This window comes from Mya arenaria, chromosome 4, assembly GCF_026914265.1.
Source record: "Mya arenaria isolate MELC-2E11 chromosome 4, ASM2691426v1".
NCBI classification, from domain to species: domain Eukaryota; kingdom Metazoa; phylum Mollusca; class Bivalvia; order Myida; family Myidae; genus Mya; species Mya arenaria.
The window spans coordinates 29,257,211-29,279,880 of NC_069125.1; the positions used below are offsets into that span (position 1 = coordinate 29,257,211).

The following is a 22,670-nucleotide window of genomic DNA, read 5'->3' on the forward strand; positions in this document are numbered from 1 at the left end:
CCATTCCAAGAACTAAATCAACATTGCCACTGGTGGTGATATTTTCCCCATTTACTGTTTTGAGAAATTTTGTAGTAGGTTGTAGGTGAAACAGAAATTTATGGTCAAGTTCATGAAGATATTTGTCTGAAAGAAGTGAAGTGGTTGCACCACAGTCTATAAGGAAGTTAATGGACTGGGAGCCAACCTTGCAAGTGACATAAAAGCCGTTGTCAAGTTTATTGAAACTATGACCTGACCGAGCTGAGTGAACATAAGCATCTTGTGATTTTGTAGGCCTCTCATAGCTTGCTGACTCTTGGCCATCAGAGCCAGCGCTTACTAGTTTTCCTGGGTCTGCCTTGACCTGGAATTTACAGGAGCACTTGGTTGAACTGAAGGCAGAAGTGGCGGTGGTTGTGAACTTCTACCTCTCCCAAAAGACCTATTGTATTCACGGGGTTGCATGAAAGAAGGCAAACCACTACGGGTAACATTCTGTGGACACTCTGCCCAGAAATGTTCGGGGGATTTACAGCCAAAACATAAACGTGGCGTTTGGGCGTTGCATCATACTGTGTGATTTATCAAGCTTGTCAAGGCGCGACATGATCTGCTTAACAGTATCATCCAACGTAGCAGAGGACTGAGGCGATGCAACATCAACAGCCCTGATGTTTGCTGGAGGCATGGAGCCAAGAACAGCCTCATACTGTTCGATAACATGAATAGCTTCAACAATAGTTCTGCATTGCTTGTCAATACACCTGCACTGCATATCTGCTGAAATGTGTTTATACAGCTGGTTGAGGGCAAGGCGTTCCTGTGCAAACCTATCAAGATCCGAGTAAGCTAGTTGAGCCAAGTGGCGTAGGTCATATCCAAAAGTGGAAATACTCTCACCACGTGTGCGACGTCGGCCCTCAAACTTGGCTAGCCAAAGGTTTTGGAGTCTACTTCCACCAAACCGGTCTGACAACCGAGAGACGAGGAGCCTATAGTCTCTTCTTTCATCTTCAGTCAAGGACATATAAAAACTTCTGGCAGTACCCTTAAGGCTGGACGCAAGGACAAGGACTTTGGTTTTTTCATCCCATCGGGACAGTTCTGCACAGTCCTCGAAGTGCGACATATGATGGTCGAACATACCAGACCCATCATAGGCATCTGGTTTTATGAGGAGGTTTGGACTGGTACCCTGTAATCAAGCCTAGGGGGGCGAGAAATGTCACCATTATCATGGTTATTTGAACTGGAATGATCCGTTGATCTGGTGTTATAAAATGGGTTGTTGTTGTTTGTTCTGTTTTGTTGACTATGGGATCTAAATGGTACGGAAGGATTATGAACAACATTGATGTTTCGTGTGTCATCAGAATTGGTGTTGGACTGGTCAGCATCTACTTGGTCAATAGTGTGGAGGGATTCATTGTCATCGTCATCATGAATGGAATTGAAAGACACCTCTGGGTCAGGGGAACTCATGGTTATTAACTGTTATCTTTTCTACTTAATTTGTTATATATGTTATTTGTTGTTGATTTTTGTGCATAATAAACTTGTTCGTAATATATATTTCCTAGGAAAAGCTCGTATCGCTCAGATAAAATTATCTGCACTTCTGACACCAAAATTGTAAGCCAGGCGGTTCAAATTTCTAATCATTCAAGATTGAAACTCAAGATTTGTCAGGATTTCTATTAATTTATTCACGTTCTCTAGTCAATTACTTAATACACGAGTCAGCAATGGAACCAGTACTGCAGTAGTCAGTTTTGTATTTAAATTGTTTAAGTATGCTAGTAGTATTTTTGTAGGTATATATGTAGTTAATTAAGGTATTAAATGTAGTTAGAATTTTATATAATGTAGAAATTACCAGCAAAGCTCTTTTTCATGGCTGGTTTAGTTAAGTGTAGGTTACTCTGATGACTGACTACAGACGAGTGACTACTGACAACTGACTCCATCGCAAAAATTCATCGCCTTATATAGTGGTTGCTGATGCTGGCGTTGCTGGCATTAGAATTGGGTATTTTCACCAGCAACGCTGGCTGAGTAATGCGGCTCATATTTTGTATGAAACATAGATAATATAATATTCACTTAAAAGGTGAATATAAAGTCTTGAAGTAGAGAAATTAACATATACTCTTTAACAATACAATGCAGCATTAACTTCTTTGAAGTAAAACAGTGATGCTTATAAGATAAGTGAGCCCAGCATTACACCAGCATTCCGCAAGAACAATAGTGAAATAGTGCTCCCCAGCATTAGAGATCTGGGGTGATACCTTAAATAACACACAGCATATTAATATGAATTTAAAACAATACAATAAATCATACATAAATACAATAATACATCACATTTAAATGTTAGAAATGACTCGATTTACTGATTTGAATAATTTACTACGCTGTAACCTACAAAATGCAAATGGCGGACAAGTTTGACAAGTGCACAGCGTTGACTCAATGCTGGCACTCAAAACTACGAGTTAATCTGGTAGAGTTATGGAGAAAGCATTTGCTAGACATTTCATTCAATTACTAAGGATTATAATAATGTGATGCAGCAGTGGAAATTCCATCTACTTCAAACAGGTATATTGATTTATGAGTTACATAAATTTCGGACATGCATTTCGGACAAATGACAACCATACTATTACAGTATTAATAGTATTTACACCCCGTAAAGAAAATTCAACTGGCCTATCAATATCAGACAATAGTGGGTCAAAATCTAGGACAACAACTGAGCTAACAAACGTTAATAATTCAGGGGTACAAAGTACATAATCAGTAAGACTATTCTTAGTAGTTATGAAGGAGCCAGTAAACATATATTGAACTCCGCTTTACTATTTCTATTTCAATAAAATTGGTATCAAAATCAAAATTATCATGTGCAATATTTTCAACAATTTGTAAAAAGTCCAACAGAGTTCCACTTCTTGCATTAAAATCACCCATTAAAGAGTAATTCTCCTGTAATTTTTAGGATCTGATTGATGGGCCATTTTATGGATTGGGATAATAGCACCAGATGTCCCAGAACTTTGAAATGACTTAAAGTCCAATATATGATTAAAGAAGGAATTCAATGGTCCAATGATTACTGGAACTGATAACTTAAAATAATCCTGTAACAATTATCAACATGTATTGACAGTGTACACAATTTAAAAATCGCAAAAAATAAACTATCTACATCACAGATGTACAAAATTATCACAGATAATTAAACAAACTCGACCAAGGCATGCATGTGCAGAGATGTGATTGCCCTGGGTTGAAATCAACCATTTCGGCGTATTTGAAGGTGCTTTAGGCCTCAAAACGGCCACAGGAGCAAACTGCTTGATTGGAAGCCCTCTTTGAGGACAAAAAAAGTTACAGCCAAAACCAACCAATAAACTTTGAAATAAACATTTATATGTATTTGTTTTAGTTTTATTAGTTGGACCATGGAGCCATGACCAAATCACATCCCTGAGATGCTAATCCTAGTCTGTTACAACAATCATATACACCAGAGTCAAAGAAATTGCATGTGCTTGTGTCCGCTGCAATGATATGTATTACTAAATGTTTTCGGTAAATATTTAATATTTGCTGGTACGTTTTGTGGATTTCTTGAACCAGCAGGATCATAAAACATCCAAGAGGCTGTGTTTCGGAACTTCCAAATGTCAGGATGTCATTGTTCGAGCACCAACATGACATTTTTCGTGCACTTATGACTTTTGTTCACCAAAACACAGCTGTTCTATGACGTAAGCCAAGGGAGTGCATTAACTTCTGTCTCGATATGCTGAAATCGAAATATTTAAATTATAAACTAAGTGCCTATTGAAGTCACAAAACTGTTAACTAATAAACAATATTGTATATCTATACATTTATAAGAGTACAAAGTCTTGATATATTAAACACAGATTTGGACGCTCTGTATGCACATTAATTTTTGATAGCAATGGTATCTTTTTATAGATTCATGTTCTCCTTTATACATTCTTGAATAATCAGTATTATATTGGAGGCTTCTTGTATGGGTAGTTTTACAGGTGCCCTGACTATTCGAAAAGAGCACTACAAGCGGACGACAGGGCGTGTTTCTTTTTTAACAGTCAGTCAAAGCAAATGTATTAGTCAGATGCACTGTGTCTTGTAATACATATGAATATTATAATATATAACATGTGTACCAAGTTTAGTATTAGTATGTTAACGATTTTTATGTACCAGTAATAGCCAATAAAGATTTTTGCAAGATGACTATAACAGTGACACTACCGCCACTGACAGTAACCAAAGCACCAGCTACTACCAAACAATGGCTCAAATAGCTTAAAAGTACTTACTATTTACTTCAATCATCTCAGTAACGTGAATGCATGGCTGTTATTGGTTGGCTTCTTCTTCATCCAACTTTTCTTGATGTCTTCTACGAAACGAATAGAAACAAAATGGTTTTCATCGAGTGTCCAATATCTCTAGTAAGTGACAAAATCTTAAAAGGTTAAGGAAATATAGAAGAATGTCCAATGGCTCACACAAATTGAGCGTTTTAAAAACTTTTTTTTATTTTTTTGTCTTGGAACGAGCCTATTTTGGAGAAATATGCATAGAAACCAGTGATATAAGACAGGGTCCGTATTACAGAAGCATCTTAATAAAAACATTAACACATTTTAACTTAAGGGTAAAATTTGTAATTGTTATATTTCTTCAAAAAACAAAGTCTTTATAATTGAGTTTTCATTTTTAAAACCATACTTTAATTGCAGAATAAGCAATAAGCATAACACTTTCTTCAAATTAAATAAATCAGTTAAAGAAATTGTTGAATTTAAGGAAGAGAAAATTTTAACTTGTAATATGGCCCCAGGTGACAAAAAGTCAAACTGCAGGTTTTCATATTTACGTGTAAAAATAATGTTTTATGCATTTTTCATAAAGGGTTAGTAACGCTTTTCCCAATAAATCATTAATCTTCAAACACAAGTATGAAAAACTGCAATCTGATATTTGTTCAGCAGTCTTATATAACTGGTTTTCAGATATTTACACAAATTTCCAAGACAAAACAAATCAAAAAAGTTTCTCAAAACGGTTAATCTGTGAGAATGCAACTTATTTTTAAGTGTTTAGCAATTTATTTCAGCTTGATGGTGATAAAATCTTTCTGGCTAACACATATATGAATAGTCCCCTACCTAAACAACACTAATTTCCGTAAATTATGACTACTACTCGCTGTATTCAAGAATGAACTCTGGTTTCTGGTTTATATTCTGATATTGTACTCACAAAACTGATGCAAATGATATGTTCAAACATTGGGCAATATACAAGACACAATAATTATACACAAATGTGTTGAACAAAAAGATGGCAACACAAATTGCCACACACAGAAGGATGTTGTGTCTGGTAAGCATAATGTAATTATGTAATTAATGTATTATTAATCTCAGAAGCCAGTGTCTGTTTTGGTCTACAGAGACATTCAGTAAGCTGACAGTCATGCTGCTTGCCTTATTTATTAAAAATGATCTTCCAGGGAGGAATTGCTACAAAATATTGGAAGTCTCCGATGAAATAAATATTGATTTCATTCTTTAATGAAAGAAAGCTTCTCAAATTATTTCCATATTAATCTCACTTGACAATGAAGTGAAATGGAAATGGTGCGTAATAATAGCAAGCTAAAAATAGTTTTAATATATGTAAGAAGCCAAGTACCTCCTAAGCAACATTTGACAACGTGCATTGGTTCTTTCCCGACACCAAATGGCAATGATGATACCAATAAGTATTGCAACTACAAGTATAACGACACAGGCTGCTCCCACAATAACACCAACACTGTCTTCTTCTACTTCATCTGAATTTAATGAAAGAAATACTAATTATTATTAATATTGTTACCAGTACAATTAAAGTAAATATAATTTATGGTTTTAAAGCTGCACTTCACAGATTGATCGAATCGACATTTTTTATTATATTTTTTTTTTCTTGGAATCAGCCATTTTTTATCATTAATGATGGATAAAAGCAATACTAACGCTATAAGAAATTTCGACTATTTTCGAACAATTGCGATCTGTTCTAATTGAGTTGTCTTATATGACTGAATTGAAAGCATTGGTGCCAAATAAGCTGATTCTGAGACAAAAAATAAATACCAAACAGTCAGTCTGTGGGTGTGCATATATTAAGGTATATCTTTATTACACAAATGTTTGAATAGTTTCTCAAATAAAATGTGTTATACATCTTTGAAGGGACAACTTCCACATAATCAATAGTAAGTCTCTTACTTTTTTCTTAGATTTTCTTTGATTTGTTTTTTTGTTTATGAATGGTGAGAAATATTTCATTATACTTCTAAAACTGTTCAAGAGTACGATTTCCAGATTTTTCAAATGAGCTTATAATGGCTTAATTTAACCATTTCTGCTATGATAACAATGGAGATGAATATCAAGAGACGAAAAATAGCAGTCTTTTTTTTGTTTGAAACAATATCACTGAAAGTGAAGCTAAAAAAATGTTTAAAATCATTTTTTGAGTATCTCGCCAGCAAAACCTAAATGAAATTTCAAACAGCTCAAAGTTTAGAACAAAGGCGCTGCAAAGTACACTTTTGTGCTTGTCTGTAACTGAGTCCAACACGGTGAATTAATGCAACATTATTAAAGCCGAAGTTATGGGCCTTGCTATACCTTGCTTGTGTATTGCCTATGGCAATATTTGTACTAAGTTTTCGTCTGATTTATGAGTTATGACCATATTTAGGATACATATATGAGGACACTGCCATTAAGGGTCTGACATTATTTCAACCCTATTCAAAGTACAAACAACACAAGCTGAAAAGCTTGAACGATCATAATGTAAATACATGTATTAACACTAATATAATAAATCACCTTTTGGAATGCACATAGTGTCTTTGGTTTCGTTACATGGAGTTTTCTGCACCCATCCCTCAGCACAAACTGAACAGTTCTGGCATGGCGTCACATCGGAACTGATGTTGGAGAAGGTCTTCCCGTTAACACATCTCTCACATGTTGTATCATTGTGACTGTTCGCTGTAAGTAAGGAACATTAAGTATAACAAAGTCTTCTTTTATCATACAATAATAAGAACATGTCTAATTTTGCAATGTTTTCGTAATGCTGTTCTTGAGTTTCCACCCATGGCAGAAAGTCAAGACTTTGCTTACCGTTACAATATACCAAAATCATGTATTCAAAAGGAAATTTATACCATTTAATATGGCAAAATTGGCCAATCTCAAAGTTTACTAGTAGTTTGAAATTATGTTAAAATGAACTTGAAATGTGGACAATAAATATTTAACTAATAAGTGATTTTAAGGAATCAAAACTGTTTACTTTCACAGATTTCAGGTTTGATTCTGCAGCTTTTATATATTTAGTGGTTTACATTTTCTTTTGTCCAATAAGAAAGCAGTATTTTAAATGTTTTCCAATACATTGATTTATTTTATTAGTAGTCATTTATTTAAATTAGGTAAAACAATAGCTATGGACAGTGGCTGACCCATTTAGAAGGGTAATTTCTAAAAAAGAAAATGTGGACACTAAAAAAGTTAAAGATAGGCTGTTAGTTGCGTCGAATCAAACCCTTCATTTTTGTAAGAACATACTAACAACCTTTATTCATTACATAAAATTATTCCGTGTTGTTTGTTATAATGTATGAATAATGACTTTTCATATAATGATAATAATAGTTATTTTAAATGCATCTTCCAGATGAATATTTTTAAGTGAATAAAATGGTGCAAGAAATATTTTGTAGTTTAAAGGGTCTTGGCAAATAGAAAACAAGAGATATTTATTACATTCCAATGTGATTTTGATGAAATGGGGATGTTTAAAAAAATAGCATTTTTACTATTAACCGCCAAATTTTAAATATGCAAGGAGAACAAAAAGTTTTAATCGACAGTCAACATGGTGCTGTTTGTTTCTATAAAGATATTGAATTGAATTGAATTGAAGAAGGTCATTGTGGCCCTGAATCGCTCACCTAAGAATCAATGGGATTTGATTTTTGATGCAATGCATAAAGTCAGACACCGCTAAATAAATTTCCTATATATTCTATAGCCAATTGACCAAGTTGCACGCAAGATTTCTAGACCTCACGACCCCAACACAATTTATAGAGAGTTCCCATTTGTCTAGGGACTAAACAACAGATGGTCCAAAAATCTGCAAATGCAGTATTTCCTAAAAACAATCAGTGAATTGTCAACAGGAGCAAGACTATTGCAGATAATACATTAACTTTCAAGAATATATGCAACAGACATATTGTCTCACTCGCTGACTCATCTTATTAGTTTCCCCGTTATAAACAGCTCAGAATTTTTCTTCCGAACAACTTGCAAGTCATGTGATCGTTTCACACACTAACCAGCCAAAAAAGTATTCGCCAATTGATGCACTGTCATTTTCAGCAGGGGTAATCTCTTTCAAAAGTTGCCATAATGGCATTGATCAATCACATCACCAATATTAATCTCTCGGTACGTTGTTTTGCAGCGGTTTTCCACTGTCCGTCCTTTTGGGAAAACATTTTGTGTGTATATTTAGCGTGTGAAAGTCACATAATAAATATAGCGTCATTATGTTTAAACTTACAACAATTTTTGAAAGATTAAAAGTATCTTCCATGGCCGAGATTGTAAGATAGGTTCATTCCAGCCCTAGTGAGGGTGTTTTGCGGAAACGAGGTTTACCCAGTTTTCACAGAACACACTGCTCAAGGGTTGAGATGAACCTATCATCTTTCAAGAGCAGCTATAGTAGTTTTTCTCCCACCTTAGTTAAACAAAATAAAGTTAAAAAATTTTTTTTTGCTCAAACTCTTTTGTGCGTAGTGAAAATAATTTGCGTATGATTATGTGATATTTGTTTTGTCACAAATATGCGCGCAGTGATTCCAATTATGTAAATAGTCAGTCGTTCTTTAAATAGTTCTGAGGAGAATGCAGCATTATTTCTTGAATGCAGCGTGAAAACATTTTTATGGTGCCATCTGAAGTGAGAAATAATTAAATTGGATTTTTAAATATTATCACAAGCCAAGGTCTCCATGCTGCAGACTACCATCTTCAACAAGAGAGGAAATAAAAATTATGTGAAGACAATAAAAAAAGAGTTCCATACCGATACTTGTTTTATCTTTGCCCGTGAGCGCAGTCATATTGGACAGAGGAAGTCAAAGACACTTATTCAAGTGTCAGTCATTCGGTCTGACAACCTCTGAAATTTTGTCAGTCCGAAAGAAATGTTGCCAGTATACAATTTCAAGATCGTTATTTAGAAGTTATGCTGTGGACATTTTAATGCAACAAAGGTCAATAACTCTGTAATTAGTGAAGACACAGTTATAATGCACTTTTTTCATAGTGCTTTATTGTTGTATGAAATTTTATCCATTTCCATCTAGTAGTTTTAAAGTTATGCTCCGGACAAAAAGGTTACAAAGGTCAATAACTCTGTCATAAGCTAAAATAGAGTTATAGTTCTTGTACACAGCACTTTCAGTTTTTGTGCTTTCTTATTGTATGAAGTTTAAATAATTTCCATTCAGTAGTTTTCAAGTTATTATGCAGACAAATGTTTGGCAACATAAAACACAACAAATGGCAAAACCTCATTAATTTGCTAAAACAGAGATATGGTGTGTGTACATTAAAATGTCTTTGTTTCAGCTTATGATTGTATGAAGTTTAATTAAATTCCGGTCAGTAGTTTTCCAGTTATGCTCCAGACAAGAAAAGTAACAAAGGACAACATGTATTTAAATAAATAGTTTTTTGTGTGAGGCTACATACAAAATACCAAAGGTCTGCGCCTTGCAGTTTCAGAGAATAAAATTTAAACATAAAAGTATACACAAAACTTACTATTTAGAAGTATATAGAAATTCAATATCACTGGGGCGGGGCCAGCTTTGACTCCATGGATATAATTTAAACACTCTTGGTTAAGAACCACTAAATGAGACTATATACAAAATATTAAATGTCTATGCCATGCGGTTTCAAAGAAGAAGATTTTCATGCAGTTTCAGAGAAGATTTTCAAAGATAATACAGCACTTAATATATATAAATACATAGAAAACCTGAGACCACTGGGCAAAAATTTGAGCAAGCTTGGGTAAGAACCACTACATGATCCTGTATTTCAAATATCAAGGGAATGAGCCTGATGGTTTTAGACTCGAAGATTTAAAAAAAAAAAATGATGATGACGGACAATGGACATAGGACGATCACAATAGCTTACCTTGAGAAGTTTGTGCTCAGGTGAGCTAAAAATAACAGTGGTCTAATGCTATCTGTTTGTATCAGTACGAAGCTTAAAGGCAGTACGGGTACTACAATCAATTTACGAAAAAAGCTGTTCTGAACAAAATGAAGATGGCTGCTTAAAGTGACTCGCTCATGTTTTGGGACCAAAAATTAGTTTTTCCGGTAATGCATCTGAAAACACTTATATTATCATAATTTTTCTTGTTGATATAGAAATTGCAGAAAAAAATACAGTTATAGCAGAAAAAGTGTTTTGGTTTAAGTGGGGTTTGAACCCACGCCGGTAAAGTCAAGATAAAAACAAGAGATGTTTGTCAAACATTATGCCCCCCCTGAGCGCCATGTTGTCAGGATTATATGGACAATTGAATGAGATATGCATGGACCGAAATGACAGCTGATTTGTCGCTAACATTGTATGCCGTTGAGACAGTTTTAAGATTATGACCATTCAAAGTTTGAGGATAGAGTGTGTTATGACCATGACCTTTGACTCTATGACCTCAAAATCCATAGTAGTCATCAGCTGGTCACCAAAAATCTAAATGTTAAGTTTGAGGGCCATGGGTGCAGGCATTGACAAGTTATCACACAGACAAGCATTTTTCGTTCAAGGTCACTGTAACCTTGACCTTTGATCCAATGACCCCTTAAATCATAAGGGGTCATCTACAGGTCAGACACAACTCCAAGTCAAGTTTGAGGGCCATGGGTGCAGGCATTGTCCAATTATCACTTGAATCATTTTCGCATTCAAGGTAACTGTGAACCTGACCTTTGACCCAATGACTCCTAAAATCAATAAGGGTCATCTCCTGGTCAGGCCCAACTTACATGTCAAGTTTGATGATCATAGATTCAGGCATTGTTGAGATATCACTGGGAGAAGATTTGTTAATTTTTTTGCGTTAAAGGTTACTGTGACCTTGACCTTGGCCTGATGACCCCCAAAGTCAAGAGGGGTCATCTACTGGTCAGGCCCAACCTTCATGTCAAGTTTGATGACCATAGGTCCAGGAATTGTCGAGTTTGCTTTCAAGGTCACTGTGACCTTGACCTCTGACCCCTTAAATCAATAGGGGTCATCTACTGGTCAGGCCCAACCTCCAAGTCAAGTTTGAGGGCCATGGGCGCCATGCATTGCTGAGTTATCCGAGTACTCGGGCAACCTTTTATCGTTCAAAGTCATTGTTACCTTGACCTTTGGCCCAATGACCCCTAAAATCAATAGGGGCCATCTACTGGTCAGGCCAAACTTCCAATTCAAGTTTGATGGCCGTGGGTGCAGGCATTGTCGAGTTATCACTCAGAAAACCTTTTATCATTCAAGGTCACTGTGACCTTGACCTTTGGCCCGATGACCCCCAAAAAACAATAGGGGTCATCTACTGGTCAGGCCCAACCTCCAAGTCAAGTTTGAGGGCCATAGGTGCAGGCATTGTCGAGTAATGACACGGACAACCTTTTACCATTCAAGGTCACTGTGACCTTGACCTTTGGTCCGATGACCCCCAAAAACAATAGGGGTCATCTACTCGTCAGGCCCAACCTCCAAGTCAAGTTTGAGGGCCATAGGTGCAGGCATTGTCGAGTAATGACACGGACAACCTTTAACCATTCAAGGTCACTGTGACCTTGACCTTTGGCCCGATGACCCCCAAAAACAATAGGGGTCATCTACTGGTCAGGCCCAACCTCCAAGTCAAGTTTGAGGGCCATGGGTGTAGGCATTGTCGAGTTATCACATGGACAACCTTTTACCATTCAAGGTCATTGTGACCTTGACCTTTGGCCCGATGACCCCCAAAAACAATAGGGTTCATCTACTGGTCAGGCCCAACCTCCAAGTCAATTATGAGGGCCATGAGTGCAGGCATTGTTGAGTTATCACTCGGACAACCTTTTACCATTCAATGTCACTATGACCTTGATCTTTGACCCAATGAGCCCCAAAAACAATAGGGGTCAGCTACTGGTCAGGCCCAACCTCCAAGTCAAGAATGAGGGCCAAGGGTGCAGGCATTGTCGAGTTATCACTCGGACATCCTTTTACCATTCTAGGTCACTGTGACCTTGACCTTTGGCCCGATGACCCCCAAAAACAATAGGGGTCATCTAATGGTCAGGCCCAACTTCCATATCAAGTTTGATGACCATAGGTCTAGGCATTGTTGAGTTATCACTCGGACAAGCTTTAAAATGATTTTACCATTAAAGGTCACTGTGACCATGACCTTTGACCCGATGAGCCCTAAAATCAATAGGGGTCATCTACTGGTCAGGCCCAACCTTCATGTCAAGTTTGATGACTATACGTCCAGGAATTGTTGAGTTATCACTCGGACAAGCTTTGGTCTACCGACGGACCGACCGACCGACTGACATACCGACATGCCTGTGCAAAGCAATATACCCCTCTTCTTCGAAGGGGGGCATAATTAGACATCAGCCGGCTAGTCCACACGGCCAGCGGAACTTTAACAAAAGTGGAGGATATGTTGACCTGTTAAAGATACATTGATAACATCACATGATAATGTCAACAACCAATCACGCAACACCGCAGCCGTAATTTATTTTCAATCGCGATATAAACGCTTTAATGAAAATTGTGGTCTTCAAAGACAATAATTGAGCAAATAAATATCAACATTTGCTGAAGGGTTCCAGCTTCCCTTATAATTTGCCACACTTTATTTCGTAATTAATAAAAGTGCATTTTACAATCCATGAGCTAGTCACTTTAACATGTGTAGAGTCAATAACTTTGTTTCATGGTCGACTTATCCTGTATTTTAGTTTGTCTGTTTTTTTTTTTTTTAAATGTTATGTTACATGCCTTGAAGTTCTGCATTTAGGATCAAGCCTATTGTGTACCGTATGTAAAAATATATCTGTAGCTCTGGTTTGAGATAAATGCAAAACAACATACCTATTTGTTTCACGCCATATCGGAGCTCACACTGCGACACTTCTTGGCAATCCCCGACTTTTCCTTCTTCTCTCCAGTACCCCGGTTTACACCCACATATTGTGTTGTGAGACGGTGTACATGCCTCCACCAAAACTTCACCCGATGGTTGATCAGTTCTTGTACATTCAGTACACCTTTTGCAATAAAACACTCGATTATAGTCCGTTATAAACTCTCCATCCGGACAGTCCTCACATTGTGCATTGCCACCGTCCTGACTACAATGCTTAATCCAGAAAGTGCCAGGCGGACACATTTGACAACGGATGATTTGATGGTTAAGTTCTACATTATAATAAGTGTCATTTGACTGTGCTGTTATGGATACAGCCAGCACGAACACACAACAAACCATTTGCATCACAATTCTCATTTTGGTGTAGTTCCTGAAAAATAGAACAAATATCCTTAATTGAAATGAAACCCTGACAAAATTAAATGACATTAAATTAGTTCATTTCTAAGCAAAAACTATACTAGCATTGTCAATTACATACTGGGCTAAATCTGTGTCAAATTATTTTCATCACCCTTGCTTTGCTCTTCTTATCTATTCTATGTATCATCAATCAATGTTGCATTCTTGTGAACAAGAACTTTTTCAATTTCATCATTTCAAATTTTGACATCTTAACAAAGAAGACGCGGTTTGTTATGTAAGTGTTTTTAACTTTCTGGTTTTTATTTTTCAATGTGGTCAATGAAAATAACGTAGTTCAGTAATAATTAAGTTATTAAATCATTATCATGACTAATTAGATACTGAAATTATTAATATAATTAGAAGAGAGCCAAGACAGCCCTATATCGCTCAACTGATTGGACAAAGGGTTACAAAGCTATTGATCTGACAACATACTGGAGTGGACGCCTCCTGCCCATATGCCAATGGTGAAACTAAAATACTTATGTTTTGAAACCGGCATATAAAAACATGACAAATATGTAGTTTTTGTTTAAAAAGTTATGAAGAACCATAACTCTTACCACACATTGTACTGTGAAGTTTGAAAGTTGAAGTTGAATTTAATAATTGTAAAACAATAAAATAATTATTTTTTCCATAAATATGATTAAAACAATTGTTAAGAAAATATATTTCGATATAAAATATTCCGATAAATAAAGGACACTTGTTTATTTCAGAGTACGATCCTAATTTATTTCATGAGTGTTATAAACAAGAGGGCCATGATGGCCCTAAATCGCTCACCTGAGTAAAAGAGTTTAACATAGCTTGTTTCTCAAAGAATATTGAACAAGAGCTGTCAAAGTATGTGACAAATGCCCCCCAATGTGACATTGATCTATGAACAAGTACATAAAAAGTTGATCTTGCCTTTATGTGTCAAATACATATTGCAAGTTATATTATATTGCCTCTGAGCATAGAAAAAACCACAATCATACTAAATGACAGCCAACACTCTTTATGCCCTCATATTCAGCATTCCATTGTGAATAAACACTTAGTGTATCTTTCACCTTAGAGGTAGGGACATGGGTCTTGCACACGACACGTTGTCTTGGTATGTCGAAAACATATGGCAAGTCATTTTAAAATCTGTCCAAATAAGAGAAAGTCACAGCGCGGATTTTCCTTCAGGTTGCCATGGCAACCAGAGTTCTGCATGGAATTAATTTTTTTGAACAATTTTGAAAAAGCACCAACCAAGGATCATTCCTATGAAGTTTCATCAAAATTGTCCAAGGGGTTTAGGAGAAGAAGATGATTGTAACCAATTGTTGACACTTTTCCTTTAGGTTGCCATGTCAACAAGAGTTCTACATGGAATTAATTTCTTGGAACAATTTTGAAAAAGCACCAACCAAGGATCATTCCTATGAAGTTTCATCAAAATTGTCAAAGCGGTTTAGGAGAAGAAGATGATTATAACCAATTGTTGACATTTTCCTTTAGGTTGCCATGGCAACCGGGCCAAACAAAATTATGTGAACAAATTTAAGAGAGGTCCATGCAAGGACACTTCAAACCAAATTTGCTGAAGATCTATCAAGAGGTTCATGCGAAGAAAATGTTATGTTTTTTTTACTAATTTTAGCTCTGGTGGTCCTTAAAAGGGGCCAAACAAAATTATTTGAAAAGACCTGACAGAGGCCCATGCTAGGATGCTTCAGACTTGAAGATCCATCAAGCAGTTAATAAGATCAAGTTGTTTAAAGGTTTTTCTATTTTTTGCTCTGGTGACCCCTAAAAGGGGCCAAACAAAACCATTTGAACAAAGTTGAGAGAGGACCATGTAAGGTTGCTACATATCAAGTATGGAGTCATTCTGACCTTTACTTTCAGAGGAAAAGATGTTTAAGTGACAAGACAATGTAAAAACAAATGACCCCTGAGCAAGGCCAATTTGACCCCGGGACAATAATTTGAATACCTTTGGTGTAGGTCCACTAGGTAACACTATATACCAAATATGAAAGCTGGGTCTTATATTTTGGAGAAGAGGATTTTTAAAGTTTTATTATATAAGACTATATAAAAACAAATAACTTTCAGGGCGGGGCCAATTTTGACCCTGTGGCAATAATTTGAACAACTTTGATACAGGTCCACAAGATGATGTTGTATACCAAATATCTAAGCTCCTGGCCTTACGGTTCTGGAGAAGAATATTTTTAAAGATTTACTATATAACACTACGTAAAAACAAGGACCCCCTAGGCGGGGTCAATTTTGACCCTGTGGCAATAATTTGAACAAATCTGGTAGAGGTCCACTAGATGATGCTGTATACCAAATATCTAAGCCCTGGGCCTTACAGTTTCGGAGAAGAAGATTTTTAAAGATTTACTATATAACACTATGTAATAAAACTAGTGACCCCTGTGGCGGGGCCATTTTTGACCTCAGGAGAATAATTTGAACAATCTTTGTAGAGGACCACTACATGATGACACATACCAATTTTCAAGGTTCTAGGCCTTGTGGTTTTTGATAAGAAGATTTTTAAATTTTTCCCTATATAAGTCTATGTAAAACAAGTGACCCCCAGGGCGGGGCCATTTTTGACCCCAGGGGGATAGTTTTAACAATTTTGGTAGAGGACCACTAGATGATGCTATATACCAAATATTAAGGCTCTAGGCCTTGTGGTTTTGGAGAAGATTTTTAAAGTTTTTCCTTTCCGTTGCCATGGCAACCAGAGTTCTGCATGGAATTTAATTCTTTGAACAATTTTCAAAGGGGACCACCCAAGGAACATTCCTGTGAAGTTTGGATGAAATTGGCTAAGCGGTTTATGAGGAGATGTCGTTTAAAGTAAAAGTTTACGGACGGACGACGGACGGACGCCGTACAAATTGTGATCACAAAAGCTCACCTTGTCACTATGTGACAGGTGAGCTAATAAGGAAACCCATGACCACCCGGGTGGGGCCATTTTTTGACCCCAGGGCCAAAGATTGAACAATATTGGTACAAGTCAACTAGATGATATATCATGCCAAATATCTAAGCTCTTGTCACTACTTGATTTTACGTGTGTATGTATATATATATATATTTGTTATTAATTGTTGTATGTGGCCCATATTGAAAATTGGTATGTGTACTAAATATGTTATCCAGTTTAAATCAAGACATTACTTGTCTTTGTGAGTTCGGAGAAGATTTTATAAGTTTTCACTATAACACATATAGAGAAAACCCATCAGCCCCGGGGTGTGGCCAATTTTGACCCCAGGGCCATAATTTGAACAATCTTTGTAGAGGTCCACTAGACGATGAATCATGCCAAATATCTAAGCTCTAAGCCACGTAAGTTCAGAGGAGATGATTTTTGAAGTTTTCACTATAAACATATAGAGAAAACCCATGACCCCCCAAGGGGGCGGGGCCAATTTTAACCCCAAGGCCATAATTTGAACAATCTTTGTAGAGGTCCACTAGACGATGAATCATGCCAAATATCTAAGCTCTAGTCCAAGTAAGTTCAGAGGAGAAGATTTTTGAAGTTTTAACTATAAACATATAGAGAATACCCTAACCCCCCGGGGCGGGGCCAATTTTGACCTCAAGGCCATAATTTGAACAATCTTTGTAGAGGTCCACTAGACGATGAATCATGCCAAATATCTAAGCTCTAAGCAACATAAGTTCAGAGGAGATTTTTGATTTTTTTTACTATAAACATATAGAGAAAACCCATGACCACCCAGGGGGGCGGGGCCAATTTTAACCCCAAGGCCATAATTTGAACAATCTTTGTAGAGGTCCACTAGACGATGAATCATGCCAAATATCTAAGCTCTAGTCCAAGTAAGTTCAGAGGAGAAGATTTTTGAAGTTTTAACTATAAACATATAGAGAATACCCTAACCCCCCGGGGCGGGGCCAATTTTGACCTCAAGGCCATAATTTGAACAATCTTTGTAGAGGTCCACTAGACGATGAATCAAGCCAAATATCTAAGCTCTAGTCCAAGTAAGATAAGAGGAGAAGATTTTTGAAGTTTTAACTATAAACATATCAAGTATACCTATGACCCCCCGGGGCGGGGCCAATTTTGACCCCAAGGCCATAATTTGAACAATCTTTGTAGAGGTCCACTACATGATGAATCATGCCAAATATGTAAGCTCTAGTCCAAGTAAGTTCCAAGGAGAAGATTTTTGAAGTTTTCACTATAAACATATAAAGAAAACCCATGACCCCCCGGGGCGGGGTCAATTTTGACCCCAATGCCATAATTTGAACAATCTTTGTAAAGGTCCACTAGACGATAAATCATGACAAATATCTAAGCTCTAGGCCAAGTAAGTTCAGAGGAGAAGATTTTTTAAGTTTTCACTATAAACATATAGAGAAAACCCATGACCCCCCGGGGCGGGGCCAATTTTAACCCAAGGGCCATAATTTGAACAATCTTTGTAGAGGTCCACTAGACGATGAATCATGCCAAATATCTAAGCTCTAGTCCAAGTAAGTTCAGAGGAGAAGATTTTTGAAGTTTTAACTATAAACATATAGAGAAAACCCATGACCCCCAAAGGGGGCGGGGCCAATTTTGACCCCAAGGCCATAATTTGAACAATCTTTGTAGAGGTCCACTAGACGATGAATCATGCCAAATATCTAAGCTCTAAACAACGTAAGTTCAGAGGAGATTTTTGATTTTTTTTACTATAAACATATAGAGAAAACACATGACCACCCAGGGGCGGGGCCAATTTTGACCCCAGGGCCATAATTTGAACAATCTTTGTAGAGGTCCACTAGATGATGAATCATGCCAAATATCTAAGCTCTAGTCCAAGTAAGATAAGAGGAGAAGATTTTTGAAGTTTTAACTATAAACATATCAAGTATACCCATGACCCCCCGGGGCGGGGCCAATTTTGACCCCAAGGCCATAATTTGAACAATCTTTGTAGAGGTCCACTAGATGATGAATCATGCCAAATATGTAAGCTCTAGTCCAAGTAAGTTCCAAGGAGAAGATTTTTTAAGTTTTCACTATAAACATATAAAGAAAACCCATGACCCCCCGGGGCGGGGTCAATTTTGACCCCAATGCCATAATTTGAACAATCTTTGTAAAGGTCCACTAGACGATAAATCATGACAAATATCTAAGCTCTAGGCCAAGTAAGTTCAGAGGAGAAGATTTTTTAAGTTTTCACTATAAACATATAGAGAAAACCCATTACCCCCTGGGGCGGGGCCAATTTTAACCCAAGGGCCATAATTTGAACAATCTTGGTAGAGGACCATTTGGTGATCCTACCTACCATGTATCAACGGCCTAAGCCTTGTGGTTTGGGAGAAGAAGATTTTTAAAGTTTTTCCTTTCCATTGCCATGGCAACCAGAGTTCTGCATGGAATTCAATTCTTTGATCAATTTTTAAAGGGGACCACCCAAGGAACATTCCTGTGAAGTTTGGATGAAATTGGCTAAGCGGTTTATGAGGAGATGTCGTTTAAAGTAAAAGTTTACGGACGGACGGACGCCGGACAAATTGTGATCACAAAAGCTCACCTTGTCACTATGTGACAGGTGAGCTAAAAAACAAGTGAAAATATTGTTTTTCTATAATCACGAGTGAAATAAATAATTTAAAGATCACACTGAATTCAACAAATTGTATGTTTCTTAAATGCTTATTTTTAGAGTTTTATTAGAATTTTAATATTTTTCTGTAAATACCCGCTTTTTCGAAAAGAGAGTTTTCTGCACTGCTACTGTATCCTTGAGATGGCCCTCACGCAAAATTATAGCTGATGACGTAGATGTCAATTTTCTATTTCCGGTTTGTGGATAAAAAAATATATGCATTGTTTTATAGTGTATTAATCACTCAATTCTAAGTGCAAACATTTTATGAACATTTATCAATCAACTTTTGTTAATTTTCAGTTCCAATAAAAAAAGGTTAATGCATGAAAGCTGTCTTAGATTAAACAGGGCATGAATAAATGACCAAATTACTATGCTGCCATTTATTGAATAAAAAATTGAAAGGTCGAACGCTAACGTATAATCATTCGATCAAAGCATTTGTCATAGTTTTCAGGGCTTTTTCTATAGTACCCACAGGTCTGACTATCGGACCCATTTGAACTTTCAGTATTTGTAATGTAAAATACACGTTTTAAGTGAAAATCAGTGTCATAGTCAATGGATTATAGTCTTCAGTAAACAACAACAGTTTCACAGCGTCGAAGGCAATAATGATGTATGAGTGTTTTAAGTAATTTATTGTTTTGTACTCAAAATTTCGTGTTAAATAAATCGGATTTTGAGTGCAAATCTTATATTAAAATACACGGACACACGACTTACGGTACAACCATTGAACATGTTTTCGTGAGTTATTTTTTTAAATTGTTAAATGCATTTCTCAGTTTTCATATACTGATAATTGTTTTAAACAGATAAAAATAATAGCACTTGTAAATGTTTTAGAAACATTCTGTATTTATGCACCAGTCAATTGTAACCACGCCCCCCCCCCCTTCCCCACCCAGTCAGGTCCGGGGATAGCCGGGTAAATGAACCGTGTTTTCAACTTCCAGGTGGCCCCGCGGTGCGGGGTGAATGCGGTGGATTTACCCGGGGTTGGCTGGACCAAAAGTCCCCGCTATTCCCCGGACCGGGGGGGCGTGGTTACAATTGACTAGTGCATAACACACACAGTTTGAAAATAACATCAGTTAAATCAGAAAATAAAACCTTTTATAAGTAAAATGAATGTTTTAATTTTCTCAATTCTTTGTGCTTATCCACATTTTTCTTTGACCGAGTTGTAGAAAAGTGGCCTGTTATTAAAGTGGCCTGTTTCTTACGGTCATTGAAGCTCTGGAGGGCATCGTATTATTCTTTTTTAAGGCACGGGCCTATACACCATAGGTTCGTGGTCAAGGCGAGGTCTTGAAAGGGAAACATCTTTATTCCACCACCTGGTCTAATATAATGACCGTGCCACATTTGCAGAATTGTTTGATACTGCTTCAAGTATGTTGTCCCGCAATTCAATCCACAGTGTTTCTTTATTTAGGAATGTTCTCTGTGTTATTTACTTTTTCAATCTTCTGCGATGTCAAAGTCACTACAATTTTATCATGTGCTTCAAGAAGTTCAAATTTAGACCTGACCCAATATTTGAAAATGCTCAAATGATGAATTATCCTACTAGTCTAAAATGTTTTTTTGTGATAGTAAGTTACAGAATGAATACAATAGTTTTCTTTTTGGTCCTCGAATAATTGCATGTTACTATGAGGAATGTAGTCTTTACAATATATCCACGTTTAAATTGCAGTTAATAGTAAAGCACTGGATCTCATTGCCATTTGTTAAATATTGAGACAGATTTTCATGTGATACAATCAAAACCTTTTCATTTTTAACTGAGAACCTTTGTTTGTAATTTATTTGCCATAAATTTTATTTTTTTAATTTTTTTTTCACTCGCTCGCTCCTACTTTTTATTGGCAAAATGCGTAGAACAAATGATCAATTTGTTGTGGCCAAAGAGATCTTTTGGCACTAAAAAACTGAACAAGGGGCATTCACCTCGCAATGGTTCTGAAGTCACTCGTGGCTTCACTATGACGAGGTAAACTGCGCTAATTTGTTATTTAGCATACATTGTGAGACTGCGCAAATATAAATATTTAAAAGTAAATAAATACTGGTGAATACAATAGTTTATGATTGAACAATAATTAACATGTCGCTGTTGCTCATAAAGTAATTTTAACCGAAAAAAGGTTAAGATACCTGAACTAACTGGAAATCATCTTTCAATGCTTAAAACTGAAAAAGAAACTTCCGCAGCCCCAATGTCAATTTCCTTCCTACGCGCCTGTTTACTGTGCTTGAAATGAACGTTTTGCGTTTATGAATCAAAATATTTTGTGAAAGTGTACTTACAAATTTACAAACTCAACCAGTATGCGTAGGACTGAATAATGAATAAAAGAAAACAATAAAATTACCTGTGTAAATAAGATATTTATCCAAGAGATGTTCTCCAAACCCAACTTTTGCAAACTGTTTTTGTTTTGATTTTTGTTCTGTTTCCCGTTTGCAGCGAATAAAAAGCAAGCGGGGAACCAAAAGCAAACCGAGCCGGTGGATTGGTTTTCTCGAAAGGTTGTTGTGAAAATTAATAAACCCAACGAAAAAGTAGTGGAAAGTATAAAAGATTAACATGAATTACCTAACTTATTAATAAGGGTAAGGATTATAAATGAATAAGTTTTAATGTTTATAAATCCTACATTATAACCAGTTTAAATGTGAAACCTATAATTGATCAACACTTTTAATGAAAATGTTGAAATCAACACCATTCAACGTCTCAATTGATGCATATACAGTAAGATTAAAATAAAGATTTCCTAATTGATTTTATAATGCATATGTATCACCTGTTTTTTTTAAAATACGCCTTCGTCGAAAGACACGTATGATGTAGATTGCTTTTTATTTGTCGATATTTTTATACAGTTCATTTAAAACAGTCTTTTTTATTGTCACGTTTCATGAAAATATTTTGCATATATGGAAATGCATTGACTTAACCACGCCTTGTCAAATACCATATATATAAGTTCTCATATTCTATTTCACTCAAAGTAAAAAAAAAGAAGAAGATATATAATTTTTTTTTATACAAGTTTGAAAATGGCTTCAGGTTTTCAAGAATCCTATGATAAATTCGGAAGAGTTGTTAAAGCGCGTGCCTATTTTGGAAAACAAAAAGAAATTTGTCTTAATTCTTTTAACAACAGAACATATGTTCACGTTTCGGATAAGTCGAAATGTTTCAGCGGTGGCAATTTTGATGTTACCAAATCGAAAAGTGTG

The 22,670-nt window shown here is 36.2% G+C and overlaps 1 protein-coding gene across 1 annotated transcript; it reads right to left on the reverse strand.

Annotated features, from left to right (window-relative positions):
- Positions 1–1,676: 1,676 nt before the first annotated feature.
- LOC128232489 (tumor necrosis factor receptor superfamily member 16-like) lies at positions 1,677–21,933 on the reverse strand. Its single transcript, XM_052946062.1, has 6 exons — positions 21,797–21,933; positions 13,290–13,717; positions 6,927–7,091; positions 5,734–5,875; positions 4,350–4,432; positions 1,677–3,799 (listed from the first exon to the last, which is right to left on the reverse strand). Exons 2-5 carry the CDS (start codon positions 13,702–13,704, stop codon positions 4,390–4,392), a joined length of 765 nt encoding a protein of 254 aa, XP_052802022.1. The 5' UTR covers positions 13,705–13,717; positions 21,797–21,933; the 3' UTR covers positions 1,677–3,799; positions 4,350–4,389.
- Between the last annotated feature and the right edge of the window lie 737 nt (positions 21,934–22,670).